Source organism: Macrobrachium nipponense, chromosome 4, assembly GCF_015104395.2.
Source record: "Macrobrachium nipponense isolate FS-2020 chromosome 4, ASM1510439v2, whole genome shotgun sequence".
NCBI lineage: Eukaryota > Metazoa > Arthropoda > Malacostraca > Decapoda > Palaemonidae > Macrobrachium > Macrobrachium nipponense.
Window position 1 is genome coordinate 91,876,376 of NC_061100.1, and position 26,657 is coordinate 91,903,032.

The 26,657-nt window shown below is 36.6% G+C and overlaps 1 protein-coding gene across 4 annotated transcripts in view; it reads left to right on the plus strand.

Annotated features, from left to right (window-relative positions):
• Positions 1–26,657, plus strand: part of LOC135211014 (protein spaetzle 5-like) — a 956,827-nt gene that overhangs the window by 643,520 nt on the left and 286,650 nt on the right. For all 4 annotated transcript variants that reach the window (XM_064244036.1, XM_064244030.1, XM_064244035.1 and 1 more), the window contains one exon: positions 1,077–1,170. In XM_064244036.1, the coding sequence (XP_064100106.1) occupies positions 1,081–1,170 (90 nt within the window). In that variant the 5' untranslated portion in view covers positions 1,077–1,080. The remainder of the gene's footprint in view (positions 1–1,076; positions 1,171–26,657) is intronic.

Sequence of the window (26,657 nt, forward strand, 5' to 3'; positions counted from 1 at the left end):
TTTTAGAAATTATCTTATTGGGTATTTACAAAAGTGTTCAATACAGTGTGTTTTTTTGGCTTGAATGGAGTCTAGTTCAATTTGCTGCCTGTAATGTAAAGAATGTGTTTAGTGGAATTCTAGATTTCATTTTTAGGTAATGTGTAGTGCTGTTAAGATTTAGTTATTCTGATAATCACCAGTTTCCTCTTGGATGCCTTGTTGTATACTCCATGCATAAAATGGGTCCTGTCATGTGAAATTGTGTTTTTATCTGTCCGTGAGTTTTAGTGCTAATTAATCTTGTGCAAGCAGATACCTTTTATCAGCTTCAGATGGGTTTTGCCAATTGTCTGGTTTGTCATCTCGTGAGGATCTTGTCGATAGTTACCCATATCGTTTCTTCCTCTCCTCTGCACATAGGAAAATGTATATGGATGTTGATAACGAAATTATTACATATAACATATATTCATCCTGGCAAAAAATTACTTTTTGTTGTTTTCATGTTACTTCCGCTGTGCACCTTGTCAACTTCCCCACTTGTTTTTGTTGTATATGTGAGGCCTCTGGCTCAACATGATTGACTTCTACGATTGCTGAAAACAATTCGTGTTTTGGACATCTAAAAGTGTTAACTTTCGCTCGGCCCACTTTCTCCACTATGAAGTTAGTGCCCTGTCTTGGTGTTTTGGCTTCCACTATAGGCGTTAATTTTGTGCCTCTTGTTGCTGCTCAGAACTGGGAAACTTCCTGTGTGTACTCGTCATTTGCACGTTCTGGCGTTGATAAAGATACTCTACAGTAAGTTTTGAAAAAATTGTGACTGCCAATGTCACCCTATCAGTAGGTATGCGATCAGCCCATTGAAGAGACTGAACATGCCCTTCAGATTTCCCGAGTTGTTCTAGTAATTTTGATTGTGACTGGTGTATGTATTTTTCTTTCTCCTTACCCGTCTTTCATACTATTAGTCGTTGTTATTAAGACAGAAAGAATAGGAAAGTGTGAAGTATTCCACTTTTTGTGATGGATCATTTCGTACTGTTCGACCTTGAGTATATCGAGGAGAAATCATCGCCATTTATTACTTTCAGGTTTATGAGAGAAATCATGGGGTCTGAAGGACTTTTCATGTTGCGCACCCACTGCAACCAACGAGATTGTTCGTGCATTCGTCATTTGAAGAAGGTAAGTTCTGATAAAATTCAGACTGTGCATGTACCGCTTTACCTTTTTATGCGTTCGCGTTATAATTTTTCCCTTTACACTTATGTCATTATTTACCCCGTTTTATCTTTTCAGTATTAGCATTATCCCTCTGGTTAGTGTAAGAATTCATATTCGTAAAAAAAAAGTTTTGTTTTAGAAGTATACAGTAAACTGCAGGCAAAAATGTATTGTAAAACTTGTCTGGTAAAAAAAAGAAGAAAAAAAAGAAATGAAATGGGAAAAGCTTATTTCATTAGAAAAGTCTCGGAACTGTTATCTGTAGAGGTAACTGACGATAATATCTCTGTGGCACTTATCCTAATGAACCCATCGCGAATACATCAACAACATATTCTTCACGGGAACTATAATTGGCGGTAGCTCCTCCTGTCAGGCATTTTAACGTCATTTAATGATCTTAAATGTGCTTCAGACGCTATCTGTTATGAAGAATATTTTAACCGGGCAAATATTCAGTATGCGTTCTTTCTTAACGTTATTCTGTCGTCCTTTGTTTACGTAATGAACATCTGGGAAGAGGGATTAGTCGTGTGTTTTGATTAGGGAAGGACCTTTCTCCATCTTCTTTTTCTTCGATTTTTTCGTTTTCTTCTTGATCTCCTTCTATCTCCAGTTGAGGTGGAATCAAGTAATCTGTCGTCTTCTTATTGGAGATGAGTCCTCCGAGTCTCGGGCATCAGTGTTCTTCCACCATATTAGTTTCGTACTGAATTCCCGCTTCCCACAGACTTTCGGTCAGCTCTTTGGTTTCACGTCAGTAATATATAGCAAAATTCTTTCTTTGTCAACACTGCAAGTAACTGCCTCTCTTAAAGGGAAGCTCAAGAAATGCAGCGGGAATCATAAGGAACACAGAGAAAGCGTCCCTCTTCGCCGTTAGAAAAGGAAGGACGAAAGCATTTTGAAATCTCGGACGAACGGATGTGAAACTAGCGAACAAAAGGGGTGCGCGAACAATCGGATTCTGTTGCGAGATCGGCCTAGTGAAAAGGAAGGTCCTCTCAGCGTTATGTGGGAGAGACTTAAAGCGTCTCCCCGCTAAGTCCAAACCAAACGTAATATCTGCTACTCTTAGAAAGAGAAAAAGGGAGGGAGAGGCAACACCACGCCACCGACCGGGAGTTGGGATTGGGTGATAGAGGGGAACGAAGATGAGAAGAGGAACTACACGAAAATGAAATAAGAGGGTTTGGTAGGAACATAGGATGAAGACGAAGTGAAGAATATGTAACAGAAAGTAAAGAAAGCCTAAGTAGAGAAAGAGTTGTGTGTTGGGGACGTTAGAGTAACATGAGTGTAAACCAGATATCCTACAAAATCCACATTATATGTATGTCAAAACATTTGTCTATGTGTATGTGTATAATCTTACGATCACAATATTGTAGTCATAATCATTCAAGAAAACATGTACATTGGAATATATCTCTTATCAGACTGAAAGTTATTAGTCTCTTAGCACTTAATATGTCGTGTTTTACATACAATTATAAATAGTATATGTATATATATATATGTGTGTATATATGTGTATATATATATATTTATATATATATATATATATATATATATATATATATATATATATATATATATATATGTAATATCACATTACCGTGATTCATATACATATATCGAGCTACAAATGTTCTTTAGTATCTAATTCGCTCTACCTAGGAATTAATATTATCGCCTAAAAAATTCCCCTTCGGTTAAACATATATGAAAATATATTAATTCCGAGGTAGAGCGAATTAGATATTAAAGGACATTTGTAGCTCGATATATATATATATATATATATAATATATATATATAATATATATATATATATATATATATTATATATATATATATAGATATATATATATATATATATATATATATATATATATATATATCTATATATATATATATATAGTAATGTATATCTAATATATAATATAATATATATATATATGTATATATATATATATATATATCTCTATACATTTATATATTATATATAGTTATATTATAATTATTAATATATATATATAAATATATAGAGATATATATTATATATATCTATATCTATATATAATATATCTATATATAGTCTATATAATATATATATATATATATAATACATATAAGAGCATATATATACCAGTGTGTTTAAACAAAACAAATGTTCTTATTCGTGTGATTACTCATAAATTATCCCCCCCCTCCCCCATAACTCTGGATAGGTGTGATATTTTCATAATAATAAATGCGCTTCATTTTAACGTATTTCCAACCGACTTGAGATGAGTTCTGATGTGACTCTGAAACTAATGCATTAAACGGTTAGACTTATTAATTAAATCATTGTATTGAAATGAAAGTTTGCCGTTTCAAGATAAGAAAAGTTCATAGCTTTGGTATTAATGTCAAATTCAAAAACTCGATGTAAGGAAAAGTATCATCTATACGAAGGGGATTTTAACCTGTATACTTTTTCAACGATTGATTTGCCCAGTATGCGGCACTTACCCATATTCCTCTTCTCGGCTTACTCCTTAGTCGGGGTCGCTGTTTTTAATGGGCCTTTTCTGAGTGTTTCTGTCTTGCGTCCTCCTATTGTCTATTCCTTTTTCTTTCATGTCTTCTCGAAAGCATCTCTCCATATCCCCCAGGGTATTGAAGATTTTATTACCAGGAGCTCTATTAAGATTATTATAATATTTTATCATGTTATATTAAAAAAAGAATTTATTGCAAAAATACAAGGTAGCTAAATGTATTTTCCAGATTTGTCATTGCGATATTACCGATTATGACCATTAACCACAATCTTTGTTTTCCATACTTCCAATGTTATGAATCCCCCGCTTTTTCTCTCTCTCTCTAAAGGTCCTTAAAAAAATGTCATAAGTTAGCCTGTACTAATATTTTCAATATCATAAACTTTGTTAATAGGGGTTTTATGCAGACATGTATCACCAAAGCAAGTGGCACGTAATGTTTATTGTAGGTTCAGTTCCTGAGAAAACTCAATGCTTTAGGCCAATTCAGTGACGTTGCCAAGGTATTTGCAGTAAAACAGTTATATAATATGTTTGAAATTTGGAGGGGGGGGGGGGGTGGTTGTATTCATGAACCTGCCTTCATTCCTGGTTCCTTTTTTTCATCTTTCTGTCATTCTTCTTTAACTGTTACTTCTTTGTGCAACTGTGGAGTTTTCTCCCAGTTTCACAATCAGATCTTTGTACGTCATCTTATTTATTTTCTGGATCGCCGTCTTGGTGGCCAACCACTCCAGCTCTCCCTTTTTCTTTCGCAATTTCTGAATGCCTGAACCTAGAAAACTAAGGAAAGGTATGATATAATCGAAAGAGAGGCATTGTGGAGTGTGTCTAAAGTATATGGTATAAATGAACGACAGGCTTATGTAAGTGATACGTTTTCAACATGGAAGTGAAGTAAGTATTACAATAATACAAGTAAGAGAGTGCTTATTTATATATGTGTTTGAGACCCGGCTGTATAGTGTCTCTGTGGGTGGAGTGAGGCAAGAGGCCAAAGAAATGACAGGATGTGTAGGATGAATAATGGTGTGGGAGATGTTTGTAAATGGCGCTGTGCTAATTGGGGATGGAAATGAAACTGCTGAAAATAGTAAAAGATGAAAGAAAATGCAAGAGGAGAAAGATGGAAGTATGAGCCATAGTAAAGTTATGAGGACAATTGGAAACTGGGGAGAGGAACAGTGACTATTGATAGATGGTAGAAGAACGGAAATGGCAGAGTTGATTTAAGAATATTATAGATGGTAAAAGAATGAGAGAGGTGAGTCGCTGAATAGTTCAAGGAAGAAAAGTAGCAGGGTTTAGCTTGTGCCGGAGAGAGAATATGTGAAGGGCTTGTTGACCCAATTCTCCTTATGAAAGTGATTAACGGCTGTGGAAGGCTGCTGAAAGAAAAATGTTGGCGCTCTTGTGGTAAACTGTTTGAGTTGTGTGTACTGTGTAAAACAATTATTTGGTTAGAAGAGTTGGGTATATGGAAGAAGAGATAAAAAGATTAGCACAGCGAAGGAGTGACTCAAGTTATTTAAGATGGTTTTATCATATGAGAAGGACAGGAAAGTATAGGCTGGGGAAAAGAACGTGTTATTCAAAAGTTTTAGGACGAAGGATGATAGGAGCACCCTAAAGGGCCTAGGTGCAGGTGTGAAGGATTTGGGAAAGTGGATAGGGTTCATTATCTAGGATACATGCAAGATATGGGTTAATGATAGCGTGTGTAAGGAGCTAACTCACTGATGATGAGATATGTAAGTTATATCACCCTGCAGCTAAAGCAGAATCGTTTTTTTCTGCAACGAATTTATGGTGAGGTTTCCAGCCTTCAAAATGTTCGTGCAAATATATATGTATACGTGTAATATATATATATATGTATATATATATATATTATATATATATATATATATATATATACATCTATCTATATATATATATATTAATATATATATATATAATATATATATATACTATATATATAATATATATGTTAATTAAGACTCGATGGGCTGGGCAATAGGCTTATTGGCTCTGACTGCAACAAAGAAGAAGCCCAATCGAGTGCTTAATCACTAATAGAAAACAAGATGTCAGCTAAGGGCCAGAAAAATTTCAAGGGACAATTGTAAGGAAACTCTAAGGGTGAAATTTACTGGAGATATATTTACATCTACTGTTAATCTGCTACTTCAGGGCGCCAGCAAGAGCGCTAATGGCCCTCCCCAACTGTCTTCACCGGGAAGGAAGGCCTAGAGCAATAACTATGCGTTCAGGAACACGTGGGGGTCGATTTCCAGCACACATATACCGGGTGTTTTGAAATTGGAGCCCCCACAGAAGAAATGGAAAGTTGTGAAGTTTTCTGCTATAGCCTATCTCCAAGTACATTATCCTAAGTTTCTATTAAGCTATTTTTCATTTTACATTTCTTATATTTTCAGACTGAATGATGGAGTTAGATACAGCCATGGCTAACAACTCGCAGGAAATCAGCTGGATTGATCGAATCCGGGCTATAACCTTCAGAGAGGCCAGGGATGCTGGCGCATCCTTCATTTCACATTCCTGGATAGCTAAATACATTAAAAGAGATGAATCCTTTGCTAAAAGAAACTGGAACAAAAACCCATATGACTGTCATAGCGAAAAGCGTGAGAGTCTTGGAAGGCCTGAAGTCCTTTCTCAGGAGTCAAAAGACATCATAGCTGAGGCAGTGGGTAGACCAAGAAAGTCATTAAGTAAATTGGTGCTTGAACTAGAAACAAAAAGGGGAAAGAAGAGAAGTTAAAGTGCTGTATATCGTAAGTTGAAAAAATCTGGTATCAAGCCATTTCATATTATCAGCAAGCCCAACATGACTCAGCAGCAGAGAGAAGACCGTGCATGGTTTTGCGGTTTGTAAAGATTGGGATGACGCTGACTTTCTCCATGTTGCCGCATCAGACGAATTCTTCATTTACACAGTAAGGAAGCCATATCATAAAAATGACATAATTTGGGCTCTAAAGTTGGATAATATCAGCGATGACGTGCGCTATTGCCAAGTTGTGAAATTTCCTGAATGTTTGGGAATTTTTCAGTTTCACAGAAAAACAGTTAGTGTGGACCATCAAAGAAAAAGGACCTTCATGGAATGGCGAATACGTCAGAGAAACTGTGCTTACTGGTGGAGTATTTCCTTTCCTCAAAGATCCTGAAAATGTGTTATCTGTTGAAAAAGTCACATTTTTGCATAATAAGGGACCATGTTTCGAGGCTCTTCAGAACAGGAGCTGCTTCGGAACAGTGGAATCGATTTCTTCTCGTCAAGTGAATTTCCAGGTAGCTCCCCTGACCTTGATGTGTGTGACAACATTGGTAGTATCTTAACGGATCGTGTTGAAGCACACACAGTGAACTGTTTGTTTGTATGGTGTTTTTACGTTGCATGGAACCAGTGTTTGTTCAGCAACGGGACCAACGGCTTTACGTGACTTCCAAACCATGTCGAGAGTGAACTTCTATCACCAGAAATACACATCTCTCACTCCTCAATGGAATGGCCGAGAATCGAACCCGCGACCACCGAGGTGAGAAGCAAACACCAAACCAACCACGCCACTGAGGCGCTTACACACACAGTGAACTATGATGGTATACCAAACCTCGACGACCTGCAAAGAGAGGTGACCGAAGTGTTCAGGGAAATGGAGTTTGAGTCTTAGCTTTTTTGCGATTTGCTGAAATCATACCCCTCAAGAATGCAGGCTGTGGTACAGGCAGATGGAGACCACACAAAATATTAAATACTCAGAGAGAAACTTAAACAAATACCTATTATGAATTACTTTTTGTTTTTGTCCATACCAATTTCAGTTTATGCTGTAGAGGGGGAGGGGCTCTAATTTCGAAACACCCCGTAGGCCCACCAGAGCTTCTAAGGATAGGAAAAATCCACCTCACAGCAGGGATCTGCAGATATACCTGCAACACAGACACCTTATAAACACGTATGTGATACACAAAAGTGGTAGGATATAAGCTTAATGTAAATCTTGCTTCTCAGAGATTCTTCAGAGAGCAATGAAAGAATGAATTACCACTCGAACATTACAGTAATGAGAAAGGGGGAAATATGAACGCAACCACATTCGAGTGAACCACAGCTCTTAAATCTAAGTATCTTCTAGGATAAAGGAGCACGGCTGCGGAGGAGTGAACGGCATGGGTGGGAGTAGCAATGAGCAATCACACAAGCACCAACAGGGAAATATAATAGATTAAGTTTTGCTGCCACCACACTTCCGTACTTTACCTTTCTTGCTGAGCTGTGGCTTCATAGAAGCGCAGACGAAGAAAGTGACTTCTCCGAGGATGTCAAGTAAGGGGTCCAATGCTGGTGGCGACGGGGAGCCATATAGGCCCTTGAGCAAGAGGGCCAGTAGCCCGCAGGTGAGCTTAAGGAACAAACACCTCATTTTCCCGTCTCCTCCACATTTTAAATCTTCTTCTTGCCTCACTACTTAGGATGCTTTGTATGAGCAAATTGCTGCTGTTTCGTAGTCGTGTGATCAGACTGGACATTGTTTTCTTTACAATGATTTTTAAATTGTCCATGTGGTTTTCTGTGAACATCTGTGTGGCAGAGTGGTAGCGAGGAGTGTTTGTGAGGCATCTCAAAATGTCATTCTGAACAACAGTGATACATCTCATGGTCTCCTTGGTGTAGTTCATCCTAAGGGAGCACCCATAGATGCTGTAGCAATACGAGCAGAAGAGGAGCAGTTTCAAGTCTTGATGACAGAAGGCAAACCTCCTTGCAGTCATGTTGCCAGTTGCACATAGTTTACGATGCCTCTGTTCTATGTCTGCCATATATTTTAGGTCGTCCATGATAATGTAACCAAAATACGGAAATTTGTGCACAAATTCCAGCCGATGATTTCCGAGGAAAATATGTGGTTCTACAATTTGCTTAAGCAATCTCGGGAGCAGTGACTTGCACTGGGTCTTGGTTTTGTTGTATAGGATATCAAATTCCTTTGTATATTGGCAGCAAGTGTCGATGAGTAGTTGGAGACCTTGCACTGATGGGGAAATCAGAACCATATCATCAGCGTAACAGAGGTTGTTAGTGAGTTCAGTTTGACATTCAAGGCATCTGTGTACGTATTAAACAGGTATGTAGAGAGAATGCCCCCTTGCCGAAGCCTGTTTAGGGAGCTGAAGGTGTACGACAATATGTTACCCCATTTGACACAGAATTGCTGTGTGGAGAGCCAATAATATAAAATGCCAATTAAATATAGGGGTGTGCCTCTTTTATGTAGCTTAAGGTAGTTTACTCTGTCAGATGCTTTTCTTACATCCACAAAACAGGAAAACGGGAGAGGCTAATGATAAATAATAGTTCAGCAATCTTTCAGTATGTAAATGCAGGTGTCGGTGGAGTGGTTGTCAGTGATGTGTAGAAAGGGGAGAGGTCTCACTAGAAGAACTTACTCAAGTAACTTTGACTTCATCATTGTGATTGCAATCGGCTGGTAATTGCCAGGGTCAGCTACATCCTTTAGCTTGTTTTTTATTAATGGTATCAAGTGAACTAAGAGTAGGGAGTCTGGAGGAAATTGGTGAAATATGCACACATTGAATAGATTTTCGGATGGCAGAATTTGAAAGCTTTTGAGGGAAGACCATCGCAGCTGGGTGATTTATTATCAGGTAGGCTGTTTATGGCATTGCTGATGTTACTTGGCGTAATATGATCTGCAAAATGAAATTGAATGTTATCAGTAAGGAGGTTATCTACATCCTTTCAGTGGTCTTGTTCATTTTTGCAATTCAGGATATTGTTGAAATTATCTCCCCACATAATTGCAATAGCTTCGTCACCGACTGCTTCCCCTACTCTCTGTGACAGCTTTTTAGCTTTGGGATTTAAGGACTGGCTATCTTTCCAAAGGCAAGGATAATCACTGGATTCTAAGTTTCTAAACATTGTGTTGGATCTTAGTGGTTTTTTATTTAATCTGCAGTGCTTAAGAGCAAGTTTGAACTGCGCTCTCGCCTGTCTCATTAGTAATGCAGTGTCCTTCCCTCGGGCTACCATTCTGCTTCCACAGTAAAAACATTTCTTGTGAATATGAATACAGATCTTTAACCAAGTCATTCCATCCAGGTATATTACGAGAATTACCTTGATGAAACCTAAAGGTAGCCCTGCCAAAGCAAGCATAGCAAAAATTATGTTCTAATAGAATTCATTCAGATCCTTCCTGTGGTGGTCATTTCCACAATTTGTGTTAGTACAAAGTAAGGCGTCTGCCGGTTGAACTAGTGACCACAACCTTGTTTCCGTGGTCACCCTGAAGTATCTGGTTTTCTGTTGGTTTTTAAAATCCCAGTTTACAGCTGGTGGGCGGTCAGTTAGGGGGTTCACGGTAGGGAGGGATGGGGTACTGAATAAAACCTGTAATGAGATGTGATCGTAGCTCATTGCAAGATCATAGCAAATATTGCAGATGATAATAGAATCATGAAGTTGTGGAGATGTGATGCAATGGTCAAGCCAAGAGGTTGTAATTGTGTCCGCTCTATTATGTACATATGAATATGAGGAGGGAGTAAGAAGCATTGCATCGCAAATATGGAGAGCATGATTTTGACAGAAGCGAGTAAGTTCATTATAAAATTGTATTGTGGGATAAGAATTCAGGTCCCCGATTATACAAATATGATCAGGAGGAGAATCGTGACTAATACTGTTTAACTCGCCTAGGATCATGCAGTATTCATCAAAATTATTGTTATTTTTATTTCCCCAGGGCATATAAACATTAATTATTAGGATTTTAAGTCCTCAACTGTCACCTGAAGCCCCAGCAATTTGTCACTCCTGTAGGTCTTCACATTTACCATGTTGTCTTAACGATTTGTGCCACAGGAAAGAAAGTGCCAAGTATCTGGTTACTACACTTACCAATCATTAATTCTTACCTCACAACAGCCAGACACCTGAACCTTCATCACAGGTACTAAACGACTGAATACTCTAATGGCAACAGTGATCCTTAAAATAACTTACCAGTATTGCAGAAAATCAGACTAAGTTCATCAAAACAGGGGTGAGGTAATCTTCTCCAACTGAGGGTGAGCACCACATACTACCACACTATGCTTACTCCCTGTATCACGTAATATCTTGACTGGTACCTGCACACTTCCTCCTTGAATTGACAGCATACCCTCATAGATATATGGCTTAAATGCCTCCACACTGCTAAGCCACTCACTGCTTGAGGTTACATTTCCACTGGTTGCTAAACATTCAGCTTGCTTAGTTTCATTCTCCTCTGGAGTTTGATTCTTTCCCACACTGCTCTTCGTAGTTTGTTTCACCTGGTCACCTTTCACTACTTGACCAACTGGCCTTGACAGCTGTTGATTCTGGTAACACTCTTGACTGAAGTGTCCTGCTCTTCCACCTTTGAAGCAGACAACATTAGGCTTCTGTAACTGTCTTGAAAAATTAGATGAGGATTTCACATTAGCTTGCTGAGGTGTATTACCTTGTGTGCTCTTGTTAGTATCACTTGTAGGTTTCCCATTAAATTTGTTCCTGATATTTGGATGAGACTTAAAACCTGGGCATTGTTGATTCTGGAACTTGACACTGCATTTGCGTTTGCTACAAATTATATTTTAATCTTCACTGAGTGTAGCAGCTTTGTCAAGTTTCTTAACCTCTCTCTCTCTTAAATAGTCTCTTAAATGTCCAGGAATTCCCCTAAGATACTGTTCAAGAACAAGTAATTCTTCTAACTCGTCAAAAGTTTTAACTTTAGTAGCTTTCAACTAACTTTTAAAACACCCTCTCACTTTGTTCGCATAATCTAAGAAGGTTCCCTTCTCATATTTTCTTAAATTTCTGAATCTTTCATTTTAGTACTCTGGGGTCATCTGGTAAACCTGTAGCACACTGTGTTTAAGTACCTTGTAGTCTTTACTCTGATCTGCTGTTAAGGCTAGATAAGCACTTCTCCCTTTACCAATTAAGACACTTTGTAGTAAAACTGACCTTTTATCTTCTGGCCATCCCATACCTGAAGCCACTTGCTCAAAGTAATAAAAAAATTCATCTGGAGCTTCTTCAGTAGACTTAGGGATTAACTTCTGTACTCTTACTACATCAAATACAGGGTCTTGATTACCTTGGTTAGAGTTAGACGGTGTTACAGATAATGTGAATCTAGCCCTTATCAATTCCATCTCCCTTTCAAACCTTACACTTTCTCTTTCCTCTTCTGCTGCTTTTTCTTCTTCTCTTTCTCTTCTTTCTTGTTTTTCCCTGTCTATTCTTTCTCTTTCAGCTTACATTCTCTCTCTTTCAGCTTACATTCTCTCTCTTTCAGCCTGCATTTTCAGCTTAATCAAATTCTCTTCTGCTTCAATGTGTCTGAACTCTAACTCTGCATCACTTTTCTCTTTTCTCTTCTGCTTCAATGCGTCTAAACTTTAACTGTACATCACTTCTCTCTATCTTTTCTGCTTGCTTATTCATAAGATCAGCATGTGCTATATTCAACAACTCTTGAGCTAATTCTAACTCATCATCATCAGTTATTCTACCAGAGTCTATTAATGATTCCATAGCTATACATCTTATTTGTGCCTTTACCATACTAGTAGACACAAAACCACCACATGCTACTGCTAAAGCACTCCACTGGGCCTTAGTCAGAGTGGTTTCAGATAACACTTGGATTAAAGGGGCTGCTAAAAATTCCTGAACCTTGAACTAAGCCATTTTCTCTAAGTTATCAACTTACAATTCAACAGAATAAATGCAAAACAAAACTATTTGGTCACTCTCCTAACAACTTACCAGTATTGCTGAAAATCAGACTAAGCTCATCAAAACAGGTGTGAGGTAATCTTATGGGTAATGAAATTAATTAAAGGACATCACTCCATCAACAACTTTAAAAGTCTAAGTATTTCCCTGATTTCAGAAGTCTAAGTACTTCCCTGGTTCTAACTCACTTCAAGTAAATTGAAGGAAAACAGCTCAATTACCACTGTATCTTTCTACCTAGGCAAATCATAATTATACTGGTGAAAAAGAAAACTTACAAGAATTTTAAATGCAAAAATATACTATTAAATTCAAAATTACAAGTGAAATTCACAATATCAGGGAAAGTTACTGTTACTTGAAAACAAAGCAAAGTTTAATTATTGAATTAATTAGGTAAAATTAAATCAAAATGGATTTATCACAAAATTCAAGAAAATTAATTCAATTTAAATTCAAAAGTGTTAGGCATTAATTAAAATTTGAAAATTAATTCACAAAGGCTAAACAACAACAAAACTTGAAAAGAATTCTAAGTAAATGCAAATTAATTCACAATTGTTAAATTCAATTCATTGTGCAATGATTAAGTAATGAAAACAACCAAGTCAATTAAATTGTGAATGCAAATGAAAACACAGAAAAATGTGGAAAATACCAAAATTGTAAAAAGCACTAATCACACAGAATATAAAATAAAAACACACTTCAACGAGAAAAAATGGATAAATCCACACACAAAAAAATCACTTCAAATGAAACAAACACAAAACACAAAAAATTGCAATGTGTAAAAAATTTGAATTGCTCTCCAAACCACTGTAACTATTAGTTGCAACTAATACATATAAAATAACACTACCTTGGTACCAATTTTCTTTCTGCTGCAGCTTGGTAAAAAATTTTCACCACACAATTCACAATATTTCCAAAAATAAAAATAAAAGGTGCTGTTACACACTTGTGCAATGTTTGTTCAGATTCCATAAAAAGCACTAAATAATACTAAATAACTCTAGGAAATCTCAAATCTTAAATCTTAAAGTTACCAGTAACCAATTTACGTTACGTTAATATCAAGTATGGAGAGAGAGAGAGAGATAGAGAGAGAGAGAGAGAGAGAGAGAGAGAGAGAGAGAGAGAGAGAGAGAGATCTAAATGCTATGAGGATTTAAGTCTGAATGAACGCTTTTGCTCTCTTCTTGTATGGGCAACTTCAAGAGACTGATGGGCTCAAAACGTTTTGGCCGTGCGAAAGATGATGCATTGCTTCTAGAAGCTTCTAATATGACGTAAATTGACAGAAAAATCGTGAAATCTACACGTGGCTATCGACAAAGAAGTACACGTCTGAAACCAGTCATGACATTGTATGCTCAATAAAGACACATACTCGATCGAGACAGAAATCCCTTATCAAACGTGATGACATGTATCCAAATCACAACGGAGACTTCGAGGTCTCTTAATCTCAAGGCGATGACATATTAAGGAAACAATTTCTATCTTGGAATGGACAAAGTTAATCTCTCTCTTTTCACATTCTACGTTATATACTTTTACTTTATGTTATGCGAAATCTGAACATGCATTTTTTAAACATCCTATAACTCTAAGTTAACTAAGGAATCTGAGAATGTTGCAAAACAATTTTTTAACATTTTATACAGTAAGGAGAAGATATATGCGATATTAAAGTAGCAAAATATAATATATATATATATGTATATATATATATATATATATATATATATATGTTATATATATATATATATATATATATATATAGTACATATATATATATATATATATGATACTATATATTATATATATTATATTTATATATATTATGTGTGTTTGAGGTAGGATCCACAATGAAATACATGTTATAAAACATAGTGTATTTTAAAGAAATTTGTACAGAGCTTAGACCTTTTGTCCAAGAACTGTGGACTTGTTAATGGACTATAACAGTTAACTCACGAAACCATCGCTATCATACTTCGATTTTGGAAAGAATTTAAATGACTAAAAATATTTATGAAGTTGTGAATACCAGGGCATTTACATGACTCATAATGATATTCTCAACGGTGCCCAAGTTTCCATTAAAACTATTATTTAACGTAATAAGGGGCCTTCAGTACATCTTGTAGTTCCGTCAAAGCATTTATAACTTTACTATTTTCAAAATCTATTCTTTAATTCTTTAGCCAGACGTCCTGAGCTATCAAACTGCAATCATTCCCCAATTTACATGCTGAAATATGTTTAGTTTTACGTTCGACAAGATACTGACAGCTTTCATCGATGTAGAAGGAATTACAATCCGGGCAACCAATAGCAAAGCTCTAATATTTTCAGACAATTTATATTGTTTTTTTATTATTTATCTCCCAGTACTATTAGGGTAGTGTGATAATATTGTTACTGTGATTTTCTGTATTCATTTTTCCGAAATTCCTTCAAGCTCCTTGTTGAAAGGGAGTGAAAGTGATTTTTGTAATAACGGTTAAATTTTTCTTATTGGTGATAATACATTCTTCTAGTCCTGGAGAGATAATTCTTTTTATAAAATGTGTGGGATAATACAATTGGCTAAAGCTTAAAAGTAGGTACTTTAACTCTATCCAAAAATCATGGATCGCGCACACACATGATATATGCGAAAGAATAAATTGGTAAGTACATTACTTTTCACCTTGACATCATGATAAGAGTGAAAATGAATGTAAGAGTTAGAATAAGTGTTTTTTTTATAAACAGAAAATTTAAAGGACTTAATAATTTCGTCTATATGCATTAAAAGATCTAGAGAAGGAAATTTTTTTTATATTCTTTTTCAACATAGCTATATTTCAAAAGAGAAAATTTTCCTGAAACATTCTTCATCAGATTTGTACACATTGAAAGTATCATCCACATATCTTACCTATACAAACGGTCTAAGATCATCAGGTAATTTTTCCTCATGTGATCTCTCTTAACAACTTCATACATAAATTAGCTAATATTATAAAAAGGGACGAGCCCATAGAAACTCCGGTCTTTTGTTGAAAATTTTTTTTTCATCCAATTCAAATATAGTAGCTTCAACTGAGCCTTTAATAAGCCAACCAAATTTCTCAGTAGGTAGTGGAGGGTCAAAAACACCTTTTCCAGCAAGTATTACCAAATTAGCCAGAACAATTCGTAAAAAGAGAAAATCCAGGCAATACATGGTGCCAACTCGACCACCACACAGCCGAATCTTTTTCAATAAAATCAAAATTATGTTCTAAATGTGAGGTCAACACATGACCAACTAAACTTCTTAAAATTTTAGCTTACCAAACAGAAAGATCGTGCTTGGGAGTTTCACAGTTGGCAATAATAGGTCTTTTAAAGGAGTGCCTTCTTTGCGAATCTTGAGCAAGCCATAAAAGTAACTAAATGAGGTTAGTTTCCTAGTTAATTTGCTATAAATAACTTCTCAAATATCCTTACCAACACCACCAGTAACCATCTGCTTTGAAAGCGTTCCTCCATAACACTGATATTTTGGGGAAAGCACTCACCCTGTTCCTCACTGAAGTCTCCATAATTATCTGGAAAATAGACCAGATGAGACTGGAGGAAATGCATTTTCACTGATATGCGCGCACCAAGTTAGCGGAAATTTCCCATTAACTCATCAACCACTTTCTGATACTTGGAACTTGTGTGGTTGCCAAGTAAGTTGGCAATGACTGACTTAAGGGACAACCAGGCAGAGAGTTCAGTAGGATTCAGTGCATCATTGTTGAAACTTCTGATGGAGGAAAGCAAATCTTCCACTTTCCCTGTCCAATGCCTTTACAAAGTTCTTCATGAGACTGAGTTGGATGTGGAGGGATGGAAGTAACATCTTGCTCGGTTCAACCAGAGGGTGGGACAGAACGTCGTGTGACCCGGGTTTTAATCCTTGTCTTGATGGCCGGTCTTGTCTAACTTAATGGCTGCTGGTCATCAGCATGGCTATCCCATAAGCACAGAAAGCATGGATACTTTGTTTAACCACCTTGAAGTCCTAAGATGAGTCCAACAACTTTAAGATCTCCACAGATCAACCATTTATGGTCCTGGTAGTTCAGAGCAGTCAACAGACGTTCCATGCTTTTGTGGGTTTCTTTCATTTCAACTGGGTGCCCAACAGGGATCGATGAAAACTTATTTCCATTATTCAGAAGAACTGCCTTGAGACTTCTGTTAGATGAGTCAATGAAAAGTCTCCATTTCATGACATCATACTTCAGACCAAGTAATTCAATTAGGTCAGCAATACTGTTACAGTAGACCAGTGAAGATGCCTCATCAAACGTGAAGAATTGTGTAAATTCTCTCTCGCGGTCCCAGTACCAATAGAATGTTGTTCCTGGTGCCAATAGACGTTTCTCTCGAAGATGAGAACCCAGTAGCTGGGCAGACTTCTTGGAAAGGTTCTGGTCTCGTGTCAGGTTGGTCATCCTCTTGTGGCCTGTATGCATCCCACACAGCTGTATCAGTCATATCACTAGATTCGGAATCAGAACTAGATTCCATGGTGACATTTGGCTTAGGAACAGGAAGATCAGGACCATGGCCGACTGGCTTTACGGCAGAAGGAACATCAGGGTATTGAACATGGTGCTTGTTCTTGTGATTGATGCCTTTTAGATTTGTCTTGCAAAAGTAGCAGTCAGTAACATGATCTTTCCCTTCCCTCCACACCACTGGGACACCAAATAGCATGCTCTTCCTTTTCTTGTTCCTCCAATCCCGTAAGTTCTCTACACATGTTTTGCAGCAGATATGGGGAGCGAATGGCTTATCCTGGTCCCTTAGTTTGACTACAAAGTAAGCTTGATATGCCTTCTTCACAAAATCCGTGAATTTTGCTTGATGGTCTGGAAGAACCACATGTCCACAGATGTAACAGAACCTGTTAGGATGGTTTTTACACTTGTGTCTATTTTTATACATATCTAGACGTGAAAAGAGAAATAGAAATAATTATTAAAGGTTACCCATGGCCCGGTTTTGCAAACACAAAGCCCGTAAACACTTGGATAGTTGCGATATTTTGGAAAAATATACTGAAATAGAAATAGACTATATCTAAGAAACCAGACCTAACCCAGGAAAAATGAACTGTATTTTTCAATTCAGCTGCAAAAAGGGTCCTAAATCAGTTGGAAAACCCTTGACCTTTGCAAAAAAGTTTTGAAATGCAGGCCATTGTAATTCCTTCCCTTTGGAGCCTATGAGGAAGACAACTCCACTCTCTGATTCAGGTACAGTGCAAAGTTGCAAAGGTCAATGCAGTTAGTCAATCTCATCTCCGACTTATTTCCTTTAATTTTTCCGAGCGATTCCTGGAGTTTCTTATCATTGCATTGCAATGTTATTGTATTGGGTTATATTCCTGTTATGTCCCCTGCCTTGAGTTCAGTATCTTTATAGTGTGGCTTATTCTTATTGTGTTCTTTCATGATGTGTTATGATTACATTGTTATTATCCACTAAAATTATCCCTTCGGGAGGTAACGTAACTGTTTCAAGTCATTAATCATTCTCGTAATTTAATACTCTAAGTGACCAGTAATGTAACTTCTTCCCTTTGTAATCACTCAGTAACGTACCTGCTCCACCTTAAGTGGTTATTAATGTAAGGTTAATGCTAGTGAGATAGAGCCCCTATCACGTGTGCATTGCACCCTCGCTCATATAGAAACTGCTATCGTTACAGATGTACGATTTGTGTTGCTGTTTGGATTCTTGATTTCTCACCTCTGATGCTCCGGATTTCTCCCTTCTTCTGTTTCATACATACTACACGGCCGAATGCCAGACCACCAGTTCGTCTAGTTCAAGACCTATTAATGAACAGTTCATTATTAAACCCCATTGGGTATCATTCACCCTTTTGTTGGTACGATCTTCTAATGTGTAATTGTAATCAAGTAAATTAACACAAGAGTTTAACTTATCTTTACCTATTCTGAAGCAGGCTGTCAGCTTAAGTTTGTGGTATGAATGTACTTCCCTATATAGGCCATTCGCAGATCAGATAAGCTATCCCTCAGTTGTGCATCCCCTATGTGCATTTGTATCAATATATATATATATATATATATATATATATATATATATATATATATATATATATATATATATATATATATTTATATATTATTTATATATTCCACTTACATAATTGTAAAAAGTTATTATGGTTAAAAATTTGTTTTTCCATGCAGGCATCCTGGGAAACTTGATCATAATATAGTTGTGAGCATGCAGGTGGGCAACCAAGGTTTGCAACAAATTAGTAAGAAAGATTAATAAACACAGATTCTGGACATGTCATGTGCGAGGTATCCAACAAAATAAACGGTATTTATTGAATTCCAATTTTATATGTCCATTCTTTATTATATATCTGGATATTCATGCAGCCAGCGTTAGGAAATACTTGTCATTCTTGACAATTATCTTGGCTCAGTGATCTGTCAGTAGCTGATTGATCTTGAGACACTCCGGCTGTAGCTAATGACCCTTACAAACGTGAACGACGCCATGTGGCCTTGTCTTTCTGCACATGAGAGAGGGCAGTGTTCAGTTTTCATACACTTACATAAAATCCTTTTTCTGAATGATTCTCTCTCTCTCTCTCTCTCTCTCTCTCTCTCGCAAAATGTAGTTTTTTCAAGTTAGCTGTAAATGTCGTATGTATTTCGTATTCAGAGGCTGGAATGTATTTGTACATATATATACATCTGCTCAAAAGCAGTTCATTTCCCCTTATCTTTGGTCGAACAAGATTGAAACAACAACGATTTGTGGTGTGCGTGTCCTTTAATTGGTGAATCAGTTGTGGAATCCTTATATTCATAATAAGGAAAGGAAGAAAACATAAGAATTTTAGCAAGAGCAAGGCTTTTTCTACTGAATTAAGGCTAGAATTATGATATTCTAAATGAAAACTGAGTACAGCTTAGAAAAGAAATGTCAGTTTCATGTTCGGGTGTCGACCTGTTGTGTGTGTAAAAGAGATTTTGAGGGTGAATGATTATTGTGTCGTGTATGACTGCAGTCTGACTCTTCTTTTAACCCCTTCCTTTTTTGACAGATTTTATTTGGGAAACAACACCACATTTATATGCTATACTACAGCTGCATCTCTATTAAACCATTTCTTCCAGTTCCCGCGAATATACTTTGTGCTGCCTACCCTCGGCCTTTACTACTTGAACACAGTCTACACTCATTTGTAAAAATATATTTTGTGTTTTCTGCTTATTTATTTATACACGTTTTCATTGTTTGTGTTTATATATTTTAACGCTGCAGGATGAAAGGAACTTGAAATCACCGAATGTGTACTGTAAAGTCATGTGTACAAAACCATTTCCTGGCACAAATGTGACTAACTCATGCGTAGAACTTTCCTTTAGGTTTCTGTGGCCTCTTGCTCTTGAGCCGTTTTGTCATTTGATATCTCATTTAACTGCATCAACATTACGCGTTCTCGGTTATTGTTTTACGATGCATAGTGCTTAGGAAGGAAAGGGGTGACGATACCGTGTATCCGTTGAATTTTGAGCAAAATTTTTTATTCATTTCATACTTGAACTAGTAAGTGATTGATAAAATATATTTTTAATACAATTATAGCCTCAGCTTTTCATTATTTTAGTGTTATTTCGTTGCTTATATGTATGTATTTTTCCACCATCAGGCAGTTTACCCCAACAAGGAAAAGGGGTTGCAGAATTGAAAAAAACAGCAGTAACGTTCATTGTGTATAGGTTGGATCCAAGATGAAAAGACGAACACCTTGCACAAAACTTTCGCAATTGCAGTTGCTTCATCTGCGTTCTCTGGTGTGTATGTGTGTGGGTATTTTTGATACCCACAGTGACCTCTTAACTTGTCGATTTCTTAACGTTTCGGTAGCGCTTTTCACCACTAAACCTAAAACCCAAATGAAGAAACTGACGCCCGTGGCAGGCCGGGCAGACCTTGGTAAGGTCAGCCTTATTGTGACATGTCGGACGAGGATTTGCTTCGTGCCAGGGGAGTCAGTTTCTTCATCTGTTTCACAGTTAGGGTCGCAGGCTTTGTAGTGACAAGCGTACTCAAAATGTGTGGGGGGAAATCGAAAGGTCAAAAGACCATTGTGCCTACTCTGAATTTACATAGTATATGTATACATATTTTATATGTATAATATTGGTGAAAAATTAAATATATGTAAATGTATATGTATATGTATGTCTATATATATATATATATATATATATATATATATATATATATATATATATATAAATATATATATATATATATATATATATATATATATATATAACTATATGTAGCCATTTTTCCTTGTCAGATTGCATTTTTATGTCACTAATGTCACTGTGTCGTTCGAAGAAACAAACAGGGTTGTAGGAAATAAATACTACCCAGGTGGTTGTTACGGCCTCTGAGAGAGGTCCGCTTCAGCTTCGATATGAAATAAATAAAAAAAAAATATTTCAACACCAACAGTTGAAACTGGGGATACGAATATAGAAAGAAACACTAACACAACAAGGGTTTATTTACAAGCTTACTAACAAAGGTAAATGCAGAATGGTATCTCCTATTTACATAAAAAGATAGAATCTTACACTGCATGAACTGGGGGAACAGTGAGGCAATTCAAATACTTGCTAGTCAATTTGGCAATTCGAAGCGATGGCTTCTCAACAGGAAAAACGGTGATTGCAGACGTCCTCTTGACTCCGTATTGCAGAAACTAGTCCACTTGTAAGGCAGGAACTCCCCAAAACCTCTAGCAGGACCTTTTCTTCTCTGAAGTCTGCTCGGCGTCGAGACTACACGGACGCCCACTCCTGAAGACGACTAGACCAGTATCCAACCAACTCTCGAGCAACTTTTCTTCTGATCCTTCATCGGTTCTTTTTTTCTCTTATCTCTCTCAGATGATCTCTGCTGCTGCTGATCTCTCACTGATAATTAGATCTGTGGCTCTTACTGAGGATATCTCTCTGTGACTAACTTGTGACCTCTCTCTTACGATCACTGCTCTCCAAAGTTCGTTCGTCGTATTTATATGGCACTCGGGGGGGGGGGCGGAGCCTACGGCGAGCGTCACAGACTCCCGAAATTCTTAGATGAATCTAGACGAGGTATTGCATCAGAAATCGCGGCATTTCTCACGTCACGACGGCGCCCGACGAGTTCCACAACACTCCTGCCAATTCTAGAACCATCATGATAACAGGCACCTCCAACACAATGCGCTAACGCCTCCTTGCTGCCGAACTTCTCGAAAATGCGTTCTTCCTTCCTTTATCTTTCTTTGCTAGGAAGCAATTACCATCACAGTGGTGAGGTGACTACTTAGTGATAACTCTTAACTTCTCCCTCCTTGTATAGACGTATTTCTCTGTATGCTATTTCTTACCTACTTTTATCCTCGTATCTGGCAATGGCCTTCTATAGTCGGAATTCTTCCCCGATACAAAGGTTCAGCCATTCATGACTCTTTCGTTTCATGTTACTGCATAGTGTCTTTTTCACATGTGTAAAGATGCTGTTTGTTTCGTGTATCAACTGTGATGTTATGACCATATTTGATTAGGGAGCCCATAACTTTGCCATACTCAGCGTCTCCAAGAAAGATGCTACTTAATTCTTCTCCTCTCATCCAAATTGTCAGTTCTTTTGAATGAAATTTAAGTGAAGTTGAGTGCAAGTGGTTGAACGGCAGTTCGCCCAATAAATTAACGTGTCTCTCTCTCTCTCTCTCTCTCTCTCTCTCTCTCTCTCTCTCTCTCTCTCTCTCTCTCTCTCTCTCTCTCGCTCATCCTTTCGGCCGTAATTCATTATCCGGAAAGATAGTTACTCCAGACTTTTTTTTTTTTTTTTTTTTTTTTTGTATTGGTATTTTTCTCCCCTCGCGGTGTCGCACTTCGAAGAGAGTCCGCCCTGTATGTTTGCTAAACAGTGCTTGCAAACCCTCCTCTTCTCACATGTCTGTATTGATGCATGTATTTTTATATTTAGGTTAAATTTGTGTATGTATATATGTATACATATATACAATGTACATGTATATATATATATATATATATATATATATAATAATTACTATAGGATGTATACATCCTATAGTAATTATATATATATATATATATATATATATATATATATATATATATATATATATATATATATATATAATTACTATAGATGTATAGCGGCGCACTGATCATTCATGACTCCTTTATTATTTCTCAGCTGCAGGGATGCACAGCAGTCATCTAATAGCCAGGTACATGATTCACTACGTAGACCAACGTTTTTTCGCGCTGGTGAGCCAAGATTGCCGCCATAACCTGGCGAATACCAGACCAGGGAAAGGGAGACAGATTGATTTATTTTCCCATTCGCTTTGTCTCTCTCTCTCTCTCTCTCTCTCTCTCTCTCTCTCTCTCTCTTTCGGTTTATTCAGTTTGTCATCGGATCATGTATGAATGGTTGTAATGGTAATGATACGTGCTATTCTGGAAAAAATGATTAAAATCCAGATGTCCGTAACCGCAGAAAGACTCGTGATTTTTATTTTTTTTTTTTTCAACAATTCTGAGTGATTCCTTCTTTCATGAAAGCCCACGAATTTGATAATACAATTTTACATCTTTCCTTTGTAGCCGACAGCCTCCTTTTATTACAAGGTTATTGTTCAGTGTTACTCAAAAGTATTTATAAAAAAAAGTCATAAGTATATTTGTAAAAACCTCAGAGCTACGAGAATTGTCACAGCATCAAAAGCAATCTTTATAACTGTTAAGTATTAGTTTCGTCTTTTAGCGGAAGGAAATTGTTATTGAAACGAACATTCTTGCATAACTGACGGGTGCAAACTGTATAGTAGTTTTTCTAAACATATTGGAATGGACATTGCATTATGTCCCCAGTTTTTCTTAACATGTTGGTGTGGACATTGCATAATATATCGAGTTTTTCTTAACAATGGTTTGATCATTGCATAATATCTCCAGTTTTCCTTAACATGTTGGTTTGGACCTTGCATAATATATATGGTTTTCTTAACATATTGGTGTGAACACTGCATAATATATCCAGTTTTTCTTTACATATTGGTTTAGACATTGCATAAACTCCCCAACTTTTCTTAGCATACCATATTGGACATTGCATTAAGTCTTCATTTTTTCTCAACATATTGCATAATATATCCAGTTTTTCATAACGTATTGATTTGGAAATGGCATAATTGTATAATATTCCCTGTTTTTTCGTAACATTGTTTTGGACATTGATAAATGTCCTTGATAAATGTCCTCAGTTTTTCTTAACATGTTGGATTTATAAACATTGCACAATTTCTTCAGTTTTTTAAAGTTGTTTTTGAATCAGAGCTGCAGTTCCTGAAGAGAAGGGGCGTCTGATTGAGAGTGTTAAACGTTATGTTATTTTGTGGGATCGAAGAAATGTGACGTTTTCATCATTGTGAATTGTGAGAAAACTGAAGGCATTACGTACTGTGTCAGGTGATGTGCAGGTAATTTTGTTCCCTACTGTCAAAAATGACAGTATAATAAATAAACGTTCCGAAGTTCGGCCAAAGATATCTGGTCTGGGCGATGACAAGTATAAATGTAAAGTAAGTACCGTTGAAGGAATGCACATTCCTTTGTTATATTGATATTTTGCAAGTCTTACAAAACACTCAATACGTCCATCAGCATTTCGTTAATGGTCTTTTTCCAAACTATGTATTTTAGATAGACGATGACTTAGATTTTCCTCAGAAGCTTATGTACATACTTGATAAGCTTCTTTCCTCATTAATTTCTTACTGTTCACAATGATTCATTAGATTTCTCAGAAATATTCTTAGGAATGGGTTGGTTGTTTACCTATGGTCTACTAATCCATAAACCACGGTCATACCTTGGCTTCTGTATAACCCGTATTTCAATGTTTGTGTTTTATATATATATATATATATTGATGATATATATACACATATATATATATACTATATATATATATATAGATATATATCATATATATATATATATTTATATATATATATAATATATATATATATATATATATCTATATATATTTAATATTTATATTATATATCTATATATATATATATATATATTATATATATATATATATATATAGTTTTGTATAAACCTGTTAAGTCGCTACCAACGATGTGTGGCCCAAATTGCTATATGCATTATTATTATGTAGTGTCACAATTGTCATTGGAGAATAGCATAAGACTCTCGCAGAAATCCTACTGTCACACCGCTCACCATATTCTACTGCAAGTTACAGATATTGGCAGGAAGTTGGATTAATAGTTAAGTTACATTAAAATAGTTTTTTTTATAAACCTGCGTATACTGCTAAAGGTAACTACATAGCAAATGAACCTAATAGCAGTACTTATAGTTTCTGATATGCCTCTTGTAGGTATTCATTTGTGAAGGTGTAACTTTAATAAGCTAATTAAGGATATTTTGAAGCTATATTTTTACTTACGAGAAGATTTACTCCTATGATCACACAGTGTTGCTCTCTCTCTCTCTCTCTCTCTCTCTCTCTCTCTCTCTCTCTCTCTCTCCACTTTTATGTCCGATATAGTAATTCTAAGCCTATAACAAATATTTTATAACACCAGTACCTTTGAACAGTACAGTAGTAGGGTATATACTTTTTTTTTTCCTTGCTTAATACACAAGCCAAAAGAGGGGAAACTGTCAGTGACTTCACGTCATTAGTAATATGCAAGACTGGAATCTTCGTGGAAACGTTGTTTTGTGTGTCCGTGCGCTACGACCGCAGCTGTCAGTGTTTCCGGTGCGAAAAAGGAGTGCATTAATCGGAGGGACAGGTCTGAAACAGGATAAAGGGATACTTCTCAGTAAAATGTGAAGATGATGTGAGTGTGTGTAACTGAAATAACTTATTCCCTTTAAAGAGAAGCCATTAGCGTTTCATATACATAGCGCTATTTCCACGGCGTTTAAATCCGTGAATTTATATCTGCAAATCGTCTTATAATCCGATTGAAGTTTGGGAAACATTACCATGGAAAATATTTTTTTCTTTCTTCGCGCGTTGTAAGTCATTCCACGTGATGTATGGTCACTTGTAGGGATTTTGTCTTTGCTTAAGACGGAATAGGAGAGACATGGTAAAAGATTATTTTACATCATCCGAGGCGCAATGCACTGAACCATTTTATATAACACAGCGCATTGATTATTTTGTATGTAGCTACGTGTGTGCTTGGGTTTTGTAAGCGGATAGATTTATTGTGGTACTATATAAATCATTATATATAACTGAATGACAGTAAACAGTTTTGACTTGTTTTATGTTCTTACATTCGTCAAAGTTAATCGGCAAATTTAACAGTTCTGCCTTCTGCGCAAGAAAATCGCTGTAGTAATTCTATTAAATGTCCAGTTCAGTGGTACCTTTAGACGGTATTGATGGACTGAAGTTCTTTGTACTTAAAGACTGTCAGTTCTATTCCTTTGCCGTTACCCGAGTATCTCTCTCTCTCTCTCCCTCTCTCTCTCTCTCTCGTTTTCGCAAGAATTTTCACCATATACCTCGAATTCTGCAAGAAATTACACGAAATGGAAGGACAGTATGGGGCTGTATCATTTCCTTCCCATATGAATGGGCATTCTTGCAAAATCCACAGGAACTTGGACGTGTAGACCCAAACCTCGACAGGGTCCGTACTCAGATAAGCTCACAAAAGGAAGACCTCCCTAAATTCCCATGCCTCCATCTGTTTACCTTTAGTGGACACCACCTTCCCCCACCCCATGAAAATATTTTCGGGTCACTGGGAAATTACCAGGTTTCAGAGAGTTTGTGATTGATGCTCGCCTATATGTTGATATTCAGACCGTTGAACTTTTGAAGTTTATAAGGTATCTTCAAAGGATGCTGAGAAATGAGAGCTCCTCGCATTGTGCTTTTTT